Raw genomic sequence first — 19,325 nt, forward strand, 5'->3', positions numbered from 1 at the left:
GGAAGAGACGATGGACGGAGGGAATTCAAGGCGGGAGGGAGGGGTGGGAGTAATGGAGGGGAGAAAGCGAGGGAGGTGAAGGGTGGAAGGGAAGGAGGGTGGGAAGGAGGATAAAAGAAAGGGAAGGGGAGGGGAGGAAGAAGGTTGGGAGAGGGAAGGGTGGAAGGGATGAGGGACGGAGCAAACGAGAGGAAGAACAGGAGGGAGAGGAGTGCGGAAGGGCGGTAGAGGAGGGAGGGTGGGAGGGGAGTGAGAGCAAGGTGAGAGGAAGGAGATGGAGAGAGGGAGGGAGGGAGAGAGGGAGGGAGGGAGAGAGGGAGGGAGGGAGAGAGGGAGGGAGGGAGAGAGGGAGGGAGGGAGAGAGGGAGGGAGGGAGAGAGGGAGGGAGGGAGGGAAGGAGGGAGGGAGGGAGGGAGGGAGGGAGGGAAGGCGAAGGAGGGAAGGAATGAGGGATGAAGGGAGCGAGTGGAGGAGAAAGGGGAGCTCGGAGGAGAGGGGAGGGAGGAATACTGGAAGGGAGGGAGGAATACTGGAAGGGAGGGAGGGAGGGAGGGAGGAAGGGTTAGAGGGAGTGGAGAGGGAAGGAAGGAAAGGGAGATGGTTGGGAGGGAGTGGAGAGAGATGAGTGTTGTGAGGGAGGGTGGGGAGCGAGGCACAGATGGAGGGGAGAGGGGAGCGAGGGTGGGAGTGAGAGACGCGTGAGGGAGGGTTAGGAGGGAGGGAGGGGAGGGGATGGAGGGAGGGAGGGGAGGGGATGGAGGGAGGGAGGGGAGGGGAGGGAGGGAGGGGAGGGGAGGGAGGGAGGGGAGGGAGGGAGGGAGGGGAGGGAGGGAGGGAGGGAGGGGAGGGAGGGAGGGAGGGAGGGGAGGGAGGGAGGGAGGGAGGGGAGGGATCGAGAGAAAGATAGGCGGGAGAGAAGGAGGGGAGAGTTTGGAGAGATGGAGAGAATGAGGGGAAGGAGTTGAAGGAGAAGATGGAAGGAGGGGATCGAGAGGGAGGGATTGAGAGAGTGAGTGAGAGGCGTTGAGTGAGTGGAGCAAGGGAGGAAGGGGATAGAGCAGCGAGTGAGGGAGGGAAGGATAGAGGGGTGGGACAGAGGGGTGTGAGGGAGAGGGCATGAGGGAGGGAAGGAAGGAGGGCAAGAGGGAGGGAAGGAAAGAGGGGAGGGAGAGTAGGAAGGGAGGCATTGATAGATTGAGGGGAGGCATTGAGGGAGTGAGTGGAGGGATTGAGTGAGTGATGAGGGAAGGAGGGTAGGGAGATAAGGAGGGGAGGAAGGGAGGGAGTGAGTGGAGGGAGAGAGCGATTGAGGTAGTGAGGTGAAGGTGGGATTGAGGGAGTGAGGGATGGAAGCAGGGAGGGAGTGAATGATTAAGGGAGGGAAGGAGTGAGTGGAAGGAGAGATCGAAGGGTGGGTAAGAGTGGGGTTGTGAGGGAGTGAGTGAGAGGAGGCAAGGGAAAGGAGGGAGGGGAGGGATAGAGATGAATGAGTGGAGGTAAAGAATGGGGAGTGAGTGAGTGAGGGAGGGATGTGAAGGGAGGATGAAATGGATGGAGGGAGGGAGGGAAAGGATGGAGGGATGGGGAGGAGGGGAAAGTGACCAGGTGGGAGGGAGAGATGGGAATGGATGGTAGGGAAGAGGATGGAAAAGGAGGGAGAGAGGGAGGGAGGGGGAAGGAAGGAAGTAAGGAAGTGTGGAAGGGATGGAAGGGAGGGAGTGGGAACGGAGAGGAAGGAGGGAAAGGAATGGAAGGGAGGGAGAAGAAGGTATAGAGAAGAGGGGAAGGGAGGGAAAGCAAGGGAGTTAGGGAGGGAAGGGAATGGAGAAAAGCAGGGAAGGGAGGGAGACGAAGGAAGGGATGGGAGGGACAGAAAGGAACGGAGAGAGTGGAAGGGAGGTAGAGAAATGGAGGGAGGGAGAGAAGGGAGGGAGGGAGAGGAAGGGAGGGAGAGGAAGGGAGGGAGAGGGAGGGAGAGGAAGGGAGGGAGAGAAGGGAAGGCTGGGAGAGAAGGGGAGGTTGGGAGAGAAGGGAAGTTAGGGAGGGGAAGGGAAGGGGAGGGAAGGGATGGAGAGAAAGTGAAGGGAGCGAGGGAGGGTGAGGAAGGGGAGGGAGGGTGAGGCAGGGAAAGGAGGGAGAGGAAGGAATGGAGAGGAAGGGAAAGGGAGGGAGAGAAGCGATGGAGGGAAAGGAAGGGAGTGAGAGGAAGGGAAATGGTGGGAGAGAAAGGAGGGGGGGGAGAGAAAGGGAGGGAGAGGAGGGGATGGAGAGAAGGGAAGGGATGGAGAGGAAGGGAAGGCAGGGAGAGGAAAGGAAGGGAGGGAGAGAGGAAAGGGAGGGAGGGAGAGAGGAAAGGGAGGGAGATGAATGCAAGGGTGGGAGAGAAGAGAAGGGTGGGAGAGAAAGGAAGGAGAGAGCGGGAACAGTGTGGATAGAGGGTGAGGAAGTTGAGGGAGGGTGAGGAAAGAAGGGATGGGAAGGAGGGAGGGAACGTTGACAGCGGAAGTGAAGGGTGGAATGGAGTGAGAGGAAAGGTAGGGAGGGAGATAGGGAAGAGAAGAAGGTAGGAAGAATGTGAAGGAGAGAGGGAGGGGAAGGGATGGAAGTGAATGGGGAGGGGGAGGGGATAGAGCTGAAGGGAGGGGAGAGAGGGAAGGAAGGAGGGCAGAAGGGAGGGAAGGCAAAGGAAAGGGAAGAGAATGGGAAGGGTGGAAGGGAAGAAGGAGGGAAGGAAAGAAGGAGGTAAGGGAGGGAGGGAGGGAGGGAGGGAGGGAGGGAGGGAGGGAGGGAGGGAGGGAGGGAGGGAGGACAGGGATCAGAGGGAAAGAAATGGGAGGGGAGGGAAGGGAATGAGGGAAAGATGGAGGTAGGGAGTGAGGGTTCGGAGGGAATGCAGGAAGGAAGGAGGGGAAGCAGGGAGTTAATGGAAGGAGGTAGGGAGGTAGAGGAAGGGAAGGCAGGGAGAGAAATGGAAGGGATGGAGGGAGGGAGAGGAAGGGAAGAGAGGGAGTGAAGGGAAGGGAAGGAGATGAAGGGAGGGAGTGAGAGGTAGTGAGGTAGAGGAAGGGAAGGGAGGGAGATGAAGATAAGTGAGGGAGAGGAAGGGAGCGGAGGGAGAGGAAGGGGGGCTGTAGAGGAAAGGAAGGGATGGAGAGGAAGGGATGGAGAAGAAGGGAATGGATGGAAATGAAGGGAATGGAGGGAGAGGAAGGGAGGGAGAGGAAGGGAAGGGAGGGAGAGGAAGGGAAGGGAGGGAGAGGAAGGGAAGGGAGATAGAGGAAGTGAGGGAGAGGAAGGAAAGGGAGGGGGAGAAAGGAAAGGGACGGAGGGAGAGAAGCGAGGGATGGAGAGGAAGGGAGGAAGAGAAAGTAGGAGAGAGCGGAAGGGAGGGAGATGAAAAGAAGGCAGGGAGAGGAAGGCAGAGAGCAGACAAGGGAGGGATGGAGAGTAAAGCGGAGGAGAAGAAGGGGAGAGAAGTGAAGGGAGGGAGAGGAAGCTAAGGGAGTGAGAGGAAGGGGAGGGAGGGAGAGGAAGGGAAGGGAGGGAGAGGAAGGGAGTGAGGGAGAGATAGGCGGAGGAGAGGTAGGGGAAGAGAAGTGAAGGGAGGAACCAGAAGGGAAGGGAAGGAGAGAGGGAAGGGATAGAGAGGAAGGGAGGGAAGGGAGAGAATGGAAGGCAAGGAAGAAAGAGAGGGGAAGGAGGGCGCGGGAACAGAGGGGCGGGAGTGAGAGGAAGGGAAGGGAAGGAAGGAGGAAAGGGAGGGAGAGGAAGTGAAGGGATGGAGGGAGGGAGTGAGAGGAAGGAATGGGAGGGAGCGAAGGGAAGGGAGGGAGAGAGGGAAGAGAAGAAGGTAAAAAAAATGGGAAGGAGGGAGGGAGGGGAAGGGATGGAAGGGAATGGGAAGGGGAGGGTATTGCGGGAGTGATGGAGGTGAAGGGAGGGGAGAGAGGGTGGAAAGCAGGGCAGAAGGGAGAGTAGCGAAAGGAAGGGAAGAAGGATGGAAGGGAAGAAGGAGGGAAGTGGGAGGACGGAGAGGGATTGGAGAGAAAGAAAGAGGAGGGAAGGTAATGAGGGAAAGATGGAGGGAGGGAGTGAGGGTTAGCAGGGAGTGCGGGAAGGAAGGATGGGAAGCAGGATGTGAAAGGAAGGAGGGAGGGTGGAAGGGAGGGAAGGAAGAAAGGAGGGAAGAAGGGAGCGGAAGTAGGAAGCAAAGGGGTGTGCGGGGGTGGGGGTGGGAAAGGAAGGGCAGTTAGTTAAGGGAGGAATAGGAGCGACGGAAGAGAAGGGAGAGAGTGGATGGAGGGAGAAGTGAAAGTTAAGGGAGGGAACGATGGAGGGAGTGAGTGAAGGAGGGAATGTTGGAGGGAGGGAATGGAAGGGAAGGGAGGGGAAGGGAGTGTAAGGGAGCTGAAGACTAGGGTGGGATGGGATGGAGGGAGGGAATGAAGGGAAGGATGGGAGTGAGGAAGATGTGGGAGAGAGGAAGAGAGGGGAGAGAGAGAGGGAGCGGAGGGAGCGGGATGGTGAGTGGGAGTGTACGAAGAACGGGAGGCATTGGTGGGAGGGTGGGAGCGGAGGGAGGAATGGTGGGGAGAGAGAGAAAGGAGGTTTGGGAAGGAGGGAAGGGAGTGAAGAAGGAGAGGAGGGATTGAGGGAGGGAGGGGATGGAGGGAGTGAGGGAGGGAGGGGAAGAAGGAAAGGGAGCAGAGTGAGGGAGAGGAGCAGCGTGAGGGAGGGAGTCGAGAGGAGGAGGGAAGGAGGGAGGGGAAGAGGTGAGGAAGGAGGGCGGGATGGAGGGATGGAGAGTGGGGAGCGAGGGGGAGAGGGAAGGGAGGGAGTAAAGGGAGGGAGAGAGGGAGTGATGACTAACCTGCAGGAGGAGGCAGCTTGTCCCTTTGACCTGGACGCTGTAATCTCCGGGAATCTCCTCTAATTTCTGTCGCTGGAGCAGTAACTGGTTGGAGGCATCGACGTGGAACTCGCTGTGAATTCCAGCCTCGGTGCTGATGGTCACTGAGTTGTGGGGCTCACTGACATGGGTCAGCTGGGCGTAGAGGGAGAGGGCCTGCAGAGCAACCACTGTGTCCTGAGGGAGGAAGGAGAGGGTCAGTAAATGCAGCACCCCACGGGGAGCAGGTCACAAGGAGCAGGAAATCTCGGGCCTGTGCTGATCAAACTCGAGATGGAACTGAGCTACACACACAAACACAAACACACACACACACACACACACACACACACACGGTGAGAGGACAGTGTCTGACCCATTGACCCACCCAGTTCCCATCAGAGAGAGGAGAACTTCACCCCCTCTCTCTGGGGGGTTTAACCCAGTTCCCAGAGGATGAGAGAACACTCTGGGTCGGGGGGGGGGGTGGTGGGGGTGGTGAGCAGCCAGAGGTCGTGGTCCATATCGGTACCAAGGACATAGGTAGAAAGAGGGAAGAGCTCTTGCAGGCAGTTGTTATGAAGTTAGGAACGAGATTAAGATCCAGGTCCTCAAGGGTAGTAATCTCCGGATTACTCACGGTGCCACGCGCTAGCTAGTATAGAAATAGGAGGATAGAGTGGATGAATGGGTGGCTGGAGAGATGGTGCAGGAGGGAGCGCTTTAGATTCCAGGGGCATTGGGACCAGTTCTGGGGAAGGTAAGACCTCTACAGGCCGGATGGGTTGCCCCTCATCGGAGCTGGGAGGTTCGCTGGTGCTGTTGAGGGTGGGGGGATTAAAGTAATTTGATAGTGGGGGGATCACCAGGGTGTAGAACTGGAAAGGGGAAACAAGGGGCCCAAAGGATCGGGGGAGAAAGATAGCACTAGAGCAAGTAATAGTACAGTATCAGGTGTGATCAGGCTGAGAGAGAGTACAACACAGTCTGGTTTGCAGAGCATGTGTGTAAACGCATGAAGCCTGGTGAATAAGGTTGGTGAGCTGCAGACATAAACAGCCACATTGGAATATGATGTAATGGTGATAACGGAGACCTGGCTCAAAAAAGGGCAGGATTGGGTACTAAATATTCCTGGATACTAGGTATTCAGGAAAGATAGGGAAGGAAAGAAAGGAGGCAGATGGCAGTATTGATTAAAGACAATATTGGATTGCTGTATGTCCTGTCGGGGTCAAGGACAGAATCTATTTGTTTCGAGTTAAGAAACAATAGAGGTGCCATTATACTAATGGATGTATTCTGTAGGCCACCAACTGGTGGGAAGGAGATAGAGGAGGAAATTTGCAGGGAAATTACAGCAAGTGCAAGAACTATAGATTTGTGACAATGGGCGACTTCAACTATCCTAATCTCGACTGGGATAGTAATAATATATGGGGCAAAGAGGGGAGGGATTTTTGAAATATGTGCAGGAAATCTTTCTTGACCAGTATGTTTCTGGCCCAACGAGGCGGGAGGCACTGCTGGATTTGGTTCTAGGGAATGAGGAGGGACACGTGGAGCAAGTGTCTGTGAGGGAGCATTTCGGAAACAGCGATCATAATATCATAAAGTTTAGAATTGCTATGGAAAAGGACACGGGCCATTCTGAATTAAAAATACTCAGATCTTGCCTGGGAAAATTGAAATTAAAGATTGGCAGGCAAAACTTTAATTGAACAGTGGGAGGACTTTAAGGAGGAGATGCTTCGGGTACAGTCTCGGTACATTTTTTTAGAGACAGAAAGATAGGGCAACTAAAGCCAGAGCTCCCTGGATGATAAAAGAGATACTGAGTAAGATTAAACGGAATAAAGGGGCGTATGTATGACAGACGTCAGGTTGATAAGACAAGTGAGAACCAGGCTCAGTATAGAAAGTTCAGAGGGGAAGTGAAAAAGGAAATAAGAGGGGCAAAGAGAGAGTATGAGAACAGGCTGGCAGCCAATATGAAAGGGAATTCAAAAGTTTTCTCCAGACGTGTAAATAGTAAATGAGTAATAAGAGGAGGGGTTGGGCCGATTAGGGACCATAAAGGAGATCTGCTCATGGAGGCAAAGGGAATGGCCGAGTTACTAAATGAGTGCTTTGCATCTGACTTTACCAAGCAAGAAGATGCTGCCAGAGTCTCGGTAAAAGAAGATAGAATTGAGATGCTGAATGGGCTAACAATTGATAAAAAGGTACTAGAAAGGCTGGCTGTGCTTGAAGCAGATAAGTCACCCGGTGCGGATGGGATGCATTCGAGGTTGCTGAGGGATGTAAGGGTGGAAATTGCAGAGATACTGGCCACAATCTTCCAAACATCCGTAGATACGGGGGTGGTGCCAGAGGACAGAGGAATTGCAAATGTTACAGCCTCGTTCAAAAAGGGTGTAAGGTTAAACCCAGTAACTACAGGCCAGTCAGTTTAACTCAGTGGTGGGAAAGTGGTGAAAGGTTGTTTTTTGGACTGGAGGGAGGTGTACAGTGGTGTTCCCCAGGGGTCACTGCTTGGACCACTGCTTTTCTTGATATATATTAATGACTTGGACTTGGGTGTATAATTTCAAAATTTCCACATGACACAAAACTTGGAAGTGTAGTAAACAGTGAGGAGGATAGTGATAGACTACAAGAGGATATAGACAGGCTGGTGGCATGGGCGGACACGTGTCAGATGAAAGTTATCGCAGAAAAATACAAAATGATACATTTCGGTAGGAAGAACGAGGACAGGCAATATAAACTAGAGGGCACAATTCTAAAAGGGGTACAGGAACAGAGAGATCTGGGGGTATATGTGGATAAGTCGTTGAAGGTGTCAGAGTAGGTTGAGAAATTGGTTAATAATGCATACGGCATCCTGGGCTTTATAAATAGAGGCAGAGAGTACAAAAGTATGGAAGTCATGATGAACCTTTATAAAACACTGGTTCGGCCACAACTAGAGTATAGTGTCCAGTTCTGGGCACTGCACTTTAGGAAAGATGTGAAGGCCTTAGAGAGGGTGCAGAAGAGATTTACTAGAATGATTCCAGGGATGAGGGACTTATGTTACGTGGATAGACTGGTGAAGCTGGTGTTTATCTCCTTGGAACAGAGAAGGTTGCGAGGAGATTTGATCGAGTTGTTCAAAATCATGAAGGGTCTAGACAGACTGGATAGAGAGAAAGTGTTCCCATTGGCGGAAGGGTCAAGGACCAGAGGACATAGATTTAAGGTGATTGGCAAAAGAACCAAAGGTGACATGTGGAAAAGCTTTTTTACGCAGCGAGTTGTCAGATCAGGGATGCACTGTCCGAGGGGGTGATGGAGGCAGATTCAATCATCGCCTTCAAAAGGGAACTGGATAAGTACTTGAAAGGAAATGAATTACAGGGCTATGGTGAAGTGCAGAGGAGTGGGACTAGCTGGATTGCTCTTGCATAGACCCGGCACGGACTCGGCGGGCCGAATGGCCTCTTTCTGTTCTGTATCCTTTCAATGATTCTATGACAGTGTCGGAACCACTGACCCACCCAGTCTCCATCAGAGAGAGGAGCCCTTAATCCCCTTTGTCTGTGGTGGGATTTAACCCCAGCTCCCAGTTGGTGAGGTCGGGCCATTGGCCCTCGTGTTCTCTCGTTCTCTCTCTCCTCCGCCTCCTCCCCCGAGTTACCTGCGTCGACGCAAACCCGCCTTGGGAATTCCTCTGCTTGACCAGCCAGCTGACGATTGGAGTTGCCTGGCTCAGGTCAGAGATCGTAACCTGGGGCTTGGAGAGGAGGGCCAGCAGGACGTAGGCCGTCATCTCCACCTCCGCCGAAGGGGCCCTACACCAGAACCCCCACTCCTCCTCCTCCGCCTTGTCCGCCCGCTGCCAGTGGGTCAACCCGCCTGCAACAGAGAGATCGGTGTCATCGTTAACTACGCATCACCCCACGGTTGAAGAGCCAGTTCCCGACATGCTCCGCGGTGAATAGCCAGTGAATCTCCTTATTGTCGAAGGGCCATCCCCCTCAGCGCATGTTTGAATGAGCAGCCGCTCATTACCCTCCGTGGAGAATAACCAGAACCTCCACCCACCGATGAATATCAGCCCCTTCCCCCATTTTTGATTATCCAGCCCCTCCCCCCATGGTTGAATAACCAGCACCTCCCCCATGGTTCAATAACCAGCCCCCCCCCCCCCCCCCGTGGTTGAATAAACAGCCCCTCCCACCATGGTTGAATAACCAGCTCCCCCCCCCGTCTTCCAGGGGGGCAGGCAGGGCCCTGGTTTGTGGGGGAGTAGGGGAGGAGGTGGGTGGAGAGAGTGCGGTTGAATAAGGCCCACCTTGTTTGATGGCCAGTCCCTCGAGCCTGAGTAGTAGTTGCTCCCTCGTGGCCTGGTCCCCAGCCAGGGTGAAGGTGTAGGCCAAGAGGGCCAAGGTGTAGGTGCTGTTCACCGTATCCAGTGCCCTCCTCAGGCAACCGAGGGCCCCGTCTGTCACTCCCGCCTATACAGAATAGGGAGATGAAGTCAGGTCAGAGACACAGACTCACACCCACCTCCCCATATCGCTCAATCCCACCTCCTATATCCCTCGCTCCCACCTCCCCATATCGCTCAATCCCACCCCCCATGTCCCTCGCTCCCACCTCCCCTCATCGCTCAATCCCACCTCCCATATCCCTCGCTCCATCCCACACCCCATAACCCTTGCTCCCATCTCCCCATATCGCTCAATCCCACCTCCCATATGCCTCACTCCCACATCCCCATATCCCTCACTCCCATTATCCCATATAACTCACTCACACCTCCCCATATCACTCAATCTCACCTCCTATATGTTTCAATCCCACTTCCCCTTATCCCTTACTCCAATCGCCCCATATTCCTCACTCACACCTCCCCATATCATTCAATCCCACCTCTCATATGCCTCACTCCCACCTCACCATATCACTCAATCCCACTTTCCTTGTTCCTCACTCCCACTGCCCCATATCGCTCAATCCCACCGCCACATATCCATCACTCCCTCCGCCCCATAGCGCTCAATACCAGCTCCCCATATCCCTCACTCCGACCTACCCATATCCCATACTTTCACATCCCCATATCCTTCACCCCCAGCTACACATATCCCTCATGCCCACCTCACCATAATCTCTCATCCCCATCTCCGAGTATCCTACACTCCAGGCTCCCATATCCCATACTCCCACATCACCATATCCTTCACTCCCACCTCCCATATCACCCACTCACACCTCCCATATCCCTCACACCCACATTACCATATCACTCACTCCCACTTCCCAAATCCCACACTCCCACACCACCATATCCCTAACTCGCACTTCACCATATCACTCACTCACACCTCCCACTTCCCTCACTCCCACCTCCCATATCATGCACTCCCACCGCCCCATATCCCTCACTCCCACCACCCGTTGTTTCTCACTCCCATCGCCCCATAGCGCTCATTCCCAACTCCCCATATCCCTCACTCCAACCTCCACATATCCCATACTTCCACATCTTTCACCCCCAGTTCCACATATGCCTCATGTCCACCTCACCATAATCCCTCATCCCCAGCTCCAATTATCCTACACTCCCACCTCCCATATGCCACACTCCCACATCACTATATCCCATAAAACAACATTATCATATCCCGCACTCCCACCTCCAATATCACTACTTCCCCTCCGATATCTCTCACACCCAGAACATCATATCACTCACTCCCATCTCCCATATCCCACACTCCCACATCACCGTATCCCTCACTTCCACATCACCATATCCCTCACTCGCACCTCATCATATCATACACTCACACCTCCCATATCCCACAGTCCCACCTCCCATATCACACACTCCAACATCATCATATCCCTCAATCCCACATCACCATATCCCTCACTCCCACATCCCATATCCTACACTCCCACATCACCTTATCTAACACGCCCACCTCCCATATCCCACACTCCCACATCACCTTAGCCCATGCTTCCACCTCCCATATCCCACACTCCCACATCACCGTATCACTCACTCCCACATCACCATATCAATTACTCACATCTCCCATATCCCTCACTCCGACATCCCATATCCCACACTCACACATCACCTTATCCCACACTCTCATCTCCCATATCCCACACTCCCTCATCACCATATCCCTCACTCCCACATCACCATATCCCTCACTCCCTCCTCCCATACCTCTCATTCCCACCTGTCACCTCCCATACCTGTCACTCCAATCTCCCAAATCCCTCACTCCCAAACCCCACCCACCCGGTGATGGCCTACAGTGTGAACGACTATCATTCCTTGGTCATCTTGCCTTCCCTGATGGCTACGGTACCCATAACAACGACCACCTCTCCCTCACCTCACGGCAGCGCTCCACTGTCCAAAGCCATCTTACCTCAAAGGTCACCCTCTCATTGGTGGAAATTATGGTCCACGGCAGTGTGATGTTGGCTTCTTCACCGAACTGGGACGCAGGCTCTGAAAATACGAATGCGCAGAGTAGGCCCAAACTGGGGAGTTACACTTGAGTAGTTTTGGGCCTCCAGTGAGGGACTGAAGTCAGGTGTAGGAACAGACCGGAGATTGAGGGACTGGAGTCAGGTGTAGACTCAGACCGGGGAGTGAGGTACTGAAGTCAGGTGTAGGAACAGACCGGGGAGTGCGGAACTGGAGTCAGGTGTCGGCCCAGAACGGGGAGTGAGGGATTGGTGTCAGGTGTAGGCCCAGACCGGGGAGTGAGGGACTGGAGTCAGGTGTAGGCCCAGACCGGGGAGTCAGGCACTGGAGTCAGGTTTAGGCCCAGAAAGAGGTGTGAGGGACTGGAATCCAGTGTCGGCCCAGACCGGGGAGTGAGGGACTGGAGTCAGGTAGATCCCCAGATTGGGCAGTGAGTGACAGGAGTCAGGTGTAGGCCCAGACCGGGGAGTGAGGGACTGGAGTCAGGTGTAAGCCCAGACCGGGGAGTGAGGGACTGGAATCAGGTGTAGGCCCAGACTGGTTAGTGACGGATTGGAGTCGGGTGTAGGCCCAGACCGGTGTGTGAGGGACTGGAGTCAGGTGTCGGCCCAGGTTGCGGAGTGAGAGACTGGAGTCGGGTGTAGGCCCAGACCGTGGAGTGAGGGACTGGATTCAGGTGTAGGCCCAGACCGGGGAGTGAGCTACTGGAGTCAGGTGTAGGCCCAGACCGTGGAGTGAGGGACTGGAGTCAGGTGCAAAACCCAGACTGGGGAGTTAGGGACTGGAGTCAGGTGTTGGCCAAGGCCTGGGAGTGAGGGACTGGTGTCAGGTGTAGGCCCAGACCGGGTAGTGAGGGACTGGATTGAGATGTAGGCCCAGACCGGGGAGTGAGGGACTGGAGTCAGGTGTAGGCCCAGACCGGGTAGTGAGGGACTGGAGTCAGGTGTAGGCTCAGACCGGATAGTGAGGGACTGGAGTCAGGTGTCGGCTGAGACCGGGGAGTGAGGGACTGGAGTCAGTTGTAGGCTCAGACCGGGGTGTGAGGCACTGGATTCAGGTGTAGGCCCAGACTGGGGAGTGAGGGACTGGAGTCAGGTGCAGGCCCAGACAGAGGAGTGCCGAACTGGAGTCAGGTGTAGGCCCAGAACGGGGAGTGAGGGATTGGTGTAAGTTGTAGCCCCAGACCGGGGAGTGAGGGACTGGAGTCAGGTGTAGGCCCAGACCGGGGAGTCAGGCACTGGAGTCAGGTTTAGGCCCAGACAGAGGAGTGAGGGACGAGAATCAGGTGTAGGCCCAGACCGGGGAGTGAGCGACTGGAGTCAGGTGTAGTCCCAGACCGGGTAGTGAGGGACTGGAGTCAGGTGCAGGCTCAGACCGGGGAGTGAGGTACTGGAGTCAGTTGTAGGCTCAGAACGGGGACTGAGGTATTGAAGTCAGGTGTAGGAACAGACCGGGGAGTGATGGATTGGAGTCAGGTGTAGGCCCAGACCAGGGAGTGAGGGACTGGAGTCAGATGTAGGCCCAGACCGCGGAGTGAGGCACTAGATTCAGCTGTAAGCTAAGACCGGGAAGTGAGGGACTGGAGTCAGGTTTAGGCCCAGTCCGAGGAGTGAGGGACTGGTGACGGGTGTAGGCCCAGACCTTGGAGTGAGGGACTCGAGTCAGTTGTAGGCACAAACCGGGGTGTGAGGGACTGGAGTCAGGTGTCGGAACAGACCGGGAAGTGCGGGACTGGAGTCAGGTGTAGACCCAGACCGGGGAGTGTGGGACTGGAGTCAAGTGTAGGCACAGACCGGGGATTGAGGGACTGGAGTCAGGTAGATGCCCAGACCGGGCATTGAGTGACAGGAGTCAGGTGTAGGCCCAGACCGGGGAGTGAGGGTCTGGAATCAGGTGTAGGCCCAGACCGGGTGTGAGTGACTGGAGTCGGATGTAGGCCCAGAACGGTGAGTGAGTGACTGGAATCAGATGTAGGCCCAGGCCGGGGAGTGAGGGATTTCAGTCGGGTGTAGGCCAAGACCGGAGCGTGTGGGACTGGAGTCAGGTGTGGGCTCAGACCGGGGTGTGAGGCACTGGAGTCAGGTGTACGCCCAGACTGCGGAGTGAGTGACTGGAGTCAGTTGTAGGCCCAGACCTTGGAGTGAGAGACTGGAGCCAGGTGTCGGCCCAGACCGGAGAGTGAGGGATTGGAGTCAGGTGTAGGCTCAGACCGGGTAGTGAGGGATTGGAGTCAGGTATAGGAACAGACCGGGGAGTGCAGGACTGGAGTCATGTGTAGGCCCAGACCAGGGAGTGAGGGACTGGAAGCGGATGTGGGCCCAGACCGGGGATTGAGGGATTGGAGTCAGGTGTGGGCCCAGACGGGGGAGTGACGAACTGAAGTCAGGTGTTGGCCCAGACCCTGGAGTGAGGGACTGGAGTCAGGTGTAGGCCCAGACCGGGGTGTGAGGGACTGGAGTCAGGTTTAGTCCCAGACCGGGGAGTGAGGGACTGGAGTCAAGTTTAGGCACAGACCGGGAATTGAGGGAGTGGATTCAGGTGCAAAACCTATACAGGGGAGTGAGGGACTGGAGTCAGGTGTGGGCTCAGACCGGGGTGTGAGGCACTTGAAGCGGATGTGGGCCCAGACCGGGGATTGAGGGATTGGAGTCAGGTGTGGGCCCAGACGGGGGAGTGAGGGACTGGAGTCAGGAGTGGGCTCAGACCAGGGAGTGAGGGACTGTAAGCGGATGTGGGCCCAGACCGGGGATTGAGGGATTGGAGTCAGGTGTGGGCCCAGACGGGGGAGTGAGGGACTGGAGTCAGGAGTGGGCCCAGACCGGGGAGAGAGGGAATGGAGCCAGGTGTAGGCCCAGACCGGGGTGTTAGGGACTGGAGTCAGGTGTAGGCCCAGACCGGGGTGTGAGGGACTGGAGTAAGTTGTAGGCACAGACCGGGGAGTGAGGGATTTGGAGTCAGGTATAGGCCCAGACAGGGGTGTGAGGGACTGGAGTCAGGTGAAGGTACAAACCAGAGTGTGAGGGACTTGAGTCAAGTGTAGGAACAGACCGTGGAGTGAGGGACAGGAGTCAGGTGTAGACCCAGACCGGGGAGTGAGGGACTGGAGTCAAGTTTAGGCACAGACCGTGGATTGAGGGAGTTGAGACAGGTAGATGCCCATACAGGGAAGTGAGTGACAGGAGTCAGGTGTAGGCCCAGTCCGGGGTGTGAGGGACTGGAGTCAGTTGAAGGAACAAACCGGAGTGTGAGGGACTTGAGTCAAGTGTAGGAACAGACCGTGGAGTGAGGGACAGGAGTCAGGTGTAGGCCCAGACCGGGGAGTGAGGGACTGATGTCAGGTGTGGGAACAGACCGGGGAGTGCAGGACTGGAGTCAGGTGTAGGCCCAGACGAGGGATTGAGGGACTGGAAGCGGATGTGGGCCCAGACCGGGGATTGAGGGATTGGAGTCAGGTGTGGGCCCAGACGGGGGAGTGACGAACTGAAGTCAGGTGTAGGCCCAGACCGGGGTGTGAGGGACTGGAGTCAGTTGAAGGCAGAAACCGGAGTGTGAGGGACTTGAGTCAAGTGTATGAACAGACCGTGGAGTGAGGGACAGGAGTCTGGTGTAGGCCCAGACCGGGGCGTGAGGGACTGATGTCAGGTGTAGGAACAGACCGGGATGTGCGGGACTGGAGTCAAGTTTAGGCACAGACCGGGGATTGATGGACTGGAGTCAGGTGCAAAACCTATACAGGGGAGTGAGGGACTGGAGTCACGTGTACGCCCAGACAGGGGAGTGAGTGACTCGAGTCAGTTGTAGGCCCAGACCTGGGAGTGAGAGACTGGAGTCAGGTGTAGGCCCAGACCTGAGAGTGAGGGATTGGAGTCAGGTGTCGGCTCAGACCGGGGAGTGAGGAACTGGAGTCAGGTGTAGGCTCAGACAGGGGAGTGCGGGATTGGAGTCAGGTGTCGGCCCAGACCAGGGAGTGAGGGTCTGGAGTCAGGTGTAGGCCCAGACCAGGGAGTGAGCGACTGGAGGCGGATGTGGGCCCAGACCGGGGAGTGAGGGATTGGAGTCAGGTGTGGGCCTAGACGGTGGAGTGCGGGACTGAAGTCAGTTGTAGGCCCCGACCGTGGAGTGAGGGACTGTTGTCGGGTGTCGGCCCAGTCCGGGGAGTGAGGGACTGGAGTCGGGTGCAGGCCCAGACCGGGGAGTGAGGTACTGGAGTGAGGTGTAGGCCCAGACCGGGGAGTGAGGTACTGGAGTGAGGTGTAGGCCCAGACCGTGGAGTGAGGGACTGGAGTCAGGTGTAAACCCAAACTGGGGAGTAAGCGACTCGAGTCAGGTGTAGGCCCAGGCCGGGGTGTGAGGGACTGGAGTCGGGTGTAGGCCCAGATTGGGAGTGAGGGACTGGAGTCAGGTGTTGGCTCAGACTGGGGAGTGAGGGACTGGAGTCAGGAGTAGGCCCAGACTGGGAATTGAGGTTTTGGAGTCAGGTGTAGGCCCAGACCGGGGAATGAGGGAATGGAGTCAGGTGTAGTCTAAGACCGGTGAGTGAGGGACTGGAGTCAGGCGTAGGCTCAGACCGGGCAGTGAGGGACGGGAGTCAGGTGTAGGCCCAGACCGGGGAGTGAGGTCTGGACTCAGGTGTAAACCCAGACTGGGGAGTGAGGGACTGTTGTCGGGTGTCGGCCCAGACCGGGGAGTGAGGGACTGGAGTCAGGTGTAGGCCCAGACCGGGGAGTGAGGGACTGGAGTCAGGTGTGGGCCCAGTCCGGGGAGTGAGGGACTGGAGTCGGGTGCAGGCTCAGACCGGGGAGTGAGGTACTGGAGTGAAGTGTAGGCCCAGACCGGGGAGTGAGGTACTGGAGTGAGGTGTAGGCCCAGACCGTGGAGTGAGGGACTGGAGTCAGGTGTAAACCCAAACTGGGGAGTAAGCGACTCGAGTCAGGTGTAGGCCCAGGCCGGGGTGTGAGGGACTGGAGTCGGGTGTAGGCCCAGATTGGGAGTGAGGGACTGGAGTCGGGTGTAGGCTCAGACCGGGGAGTGAGGCACTTGAGTCAGGTGCAGTCCCAGACCGGGGAGTGAGGGACTGGAGTCAGGTGTTGGCTCAGACTGGGGAGTGAGGGTCTGGAGTCAGGAGTAGGCCCAGACTGGGGAGTGAGGTACTGGAGTCAGGCGTAGGCTCAGACTGGGAATTGAGGTTTTGGAGTCAGGTGTAGGCCCAGACCGGGGAATGAGGGAATGGAGTCAGGTGTAGTCTAAGACCGGGGAGTGAGGGACTGGAGTCAGGTGTAGGCCCAAGCCCTGGAGTGAGTTACTGGAGTCAGTTGTGGGCCCAGACCGGTGAGTGAGGGACTGAAGTCAATTGTAGGCCCAGACCGGGGAGTGAGGGACTGGAGTGAGGTGTTGGAACAGACCGGGGAGTGTGGGACTGGAGTCAGATGTAGTCTAAGACCGGGGAGTTAAGGACTGGAGTCGTGTGTAGGCCCAGACCGGGAGTGAGGGACAGAAGACAGGTTTAGGCCCAGACCGGGAAGCGAAGGACTGGAGTCGGTTGTCGGCCCAGAACTTGGAGTGAGGGACTGGATTGAGGTGTAGGCCCAGTCCGGTGAGTGAGGGACTGGAGTCAGGTGTACGCCCAGATCGGGGAGTGATGGACTGGAGGCAGGTTTAGGCCCAGACCGGAGAATGAGGGACTGGAGTCAGATGTCGGCCCAGACCTGGCAGGGAGGCACTGGAGTCAGGTAGATGCCCAGGCCGGGCAGTGTGCGACTGGAGTCAGCTAGATGCCCAGACCGAGGAGTGAGGGACTGGAGTCAGGTGTGGGCCCAGACCGGGGAGTAAGGGACTGGAGTCAGGTGTGGGCCCAGACCGGGGAGTAAGGGACTGGAGTCAGGTGTGGGCCCAGACGTGGAGTGAGGGACTGGAGTCAGGTGTACGCCCAGAACGAGGAGTGAGGGACTGGAGTGATGTGTAAGCCCAGACCGGGGAGTAAGGGACTGGAGTCAGATGTCGGCCCAGACCTGGCAGGGAGGCACTGGAGTCAGGTAGATGCCCAGGCCGGGCAGTGAGCGACTGGAGTCAGCTAGATGCCCAGACCGGTCAGTGAGGGACTGGAGTCAGGTATCGGCCCAGACCGGGCAGTGAGGGACTGGAGTCGGGTATGGGCCCAGACCGAGCAGTGACGGACTGGAGTGAGGTCCAAGGCTGGGGCAGGACGTTGATACTCACCTTCCTGGTACCTGCTTGTCGGTTGATGCCGCCATTCTCTGTACACCTCTTCGGCCTGGAAGCAGAAACATCTCGGTGAGTTTGTTGGCAAGGCCAAGCTCGCGCTCGCTGTTGACCCAAACTTTCCCCTCTGACCCCCTGCAAGCTGATCCCCCGTCACACCTTGATGGCCTGACCGCCTTTGATCCCGCTGTTGGCTATCCCGCTCACTCCCCGATAACCACCTTGTCTCCTTTCCATTCTGACCCTCCATTGGCCCCCCTTTCATCCTTTGACCATCTGTTCTCCCTGTCCCCATCCCTTCATCACCCCTTGATGCCTGTCACCCTGACCCCTCGTCACCCGTTAAACCCCCATCCCCTTGATCCCGTGCACCCCTGAAACCCCATTAACACCCCTGACATCCCTTGATCCCCGGGTCTCCCTGATCAGCGCATTGACCAACCCGTCCCGCTGTCAACTCGTGAATCCCCCATCCCCCTGTCCCACTGATCACCCATTGACCCCATGACCCCCGTACTCCCGCTCACAACTCGACACCCTGCCCCCCTTGACCTCTGCTTGCCCCCCATGAACCCCTCGACCTCCCTGTTCCCTCCGTCTCCTTTTTTCACCCCTTGTCTCTCTAACCCCGTCTCATATTTTCCCTTTTCCAATCTTCATCCCGCTCTCCTCTTCACGGAGGTCACACCTCAGTCTGTCACACGAAGCCATCATGATGGTTTGATACACCAGTCCACCACATTTCCGTCACACAAATCTGTCACAGCGCGTTGTCACGCCCGTACCCCGCCTCCCAACCCCGAGCGCCGTAACGCTCCAGGACCAAAGGTCTCTTACCATCAAACGGTCCGTTTTGTTCAATTCGAGTAAGGTCGAGGTGACGTAAGCTGACAGCGAAATGTGATCATCGACTCCACCCTGAGGGGATGGAAACAAGTCAAGATCCGACAGTGCAGCGCTCCTTTGGTACTGGCCCTCCGACAGTGCAGTGCTCCCTTAGTACTGACCCACCGATAGTGCAGCGCTCCTTCGGTACTGACCCTCCGACAGTGCAGCGCTCCCTCAGTACTGACCCACCGATAGTGCAGCAATCCCTCAGTACTTACCCTTGGACAGTGCAGCGCTACCTCAGTACTGATCCACCGACAGTGCACCACTCCCTCAGTACTGACCCTCCGACAGTGCAGCAATCCCTCAGTACTGACCCTCCGACAGTGCAGCGCTCCCTCGGTACTTTTTTTTTAATTCGTTCACGGGATGTGGGCGTCGCTGGCGAGGCCAGCATTTATTGCCCATCCCTAATTGCCCTCGAGAAGGTGGTGGTGAGCCGCCTTCTTGAACCGCTGCAGTCCGTGTGGTGACGGTTCTCCCACAGTGCTGTTAGGAAGGGAGTTCCAGGATTTTGACCCAGCGACAATGAAGGAACGGCGATATATTTCCAAGTCGGGATGGTGTGTGACTTGGAGGGGAACGTGCAGGTGGTGTTGTTCTCATGCGCCTGCTGCTCTTGTGCTTCTAGGTGGTAGAGGTCGCGGGTTTGGGAGGTGCTGTCGAAGAAGCCTTGGCGAGTTGCTGCAGTGCATCCTCTGGATGGTGCACACTGCAGCCACAGTGCGCCGGTGGTGAAGGGAGTGAATGTTTAGTGTGGTGGATGGGGTGCCAATCAAGCGGGCTGCTTTATCTTGGATGTTGTCAAGCTTCTTGAGTGTTGTT

General features: G+C 56.6%; 1 protein-coding gene across 1 annotated transcript in view; it reads right to left on the reverse strand.

The window, feature by feature from the left end:
- LOC137312849 (alpha-2-macroglobulin-like) overlaps positions 1–19,325 on the reverse strand; it is a 168,991-nt gene that overhangs the window by 34,004 nt on the left and 115,662 nt on the right. The window contains exons 27-32 of the mRNA XM_067979245.1: positions 18,450–18,530; positions 17,610–17,664; positions 11,332–11,414; positions 9,228–9,390; positions 8,571–8,788; positions 4,871–5,086 (exon numbers count right to left, since the gene is read on the reverse strand). Coding sequence (XP_067835346.1) covers positions 4,871–5,086; positions 8,571–8,788; positions 9,228–9,390; positions 11,332–11,414; positions 17,610–17,664; positions 18,450–18,530 — 816 coding nt within the window. The remainder of the gene's footprint in view (positions 1–4,870; positions 5,087–8,570; positions 8,789–9,227; positions 9,391–11,331; positions 11,415–17,609; positions 17,665–18,449; positions 18,531–19,325) is intronic.

The sequence above is a fragment of the Heptranchias perlo genome, unplaced genomic scaffold (assembly GCF_035084215.1).
Source record: "Heptranchias perlo isolate sHepPer1 unplaced genomic scaffold, sHepPer1.hap1 HAP1_SCAFFOLD_44, whole genome shotgun sequence".
In the NCBI taxonomy this organism is placed as follows: domain Eukaryota; kingdom Metazoa; phylum Chordata; class Chondrichthyes; order Hexanchiformes; family Hexanchidae; genus Heptranchias; species Heptranchias perlo.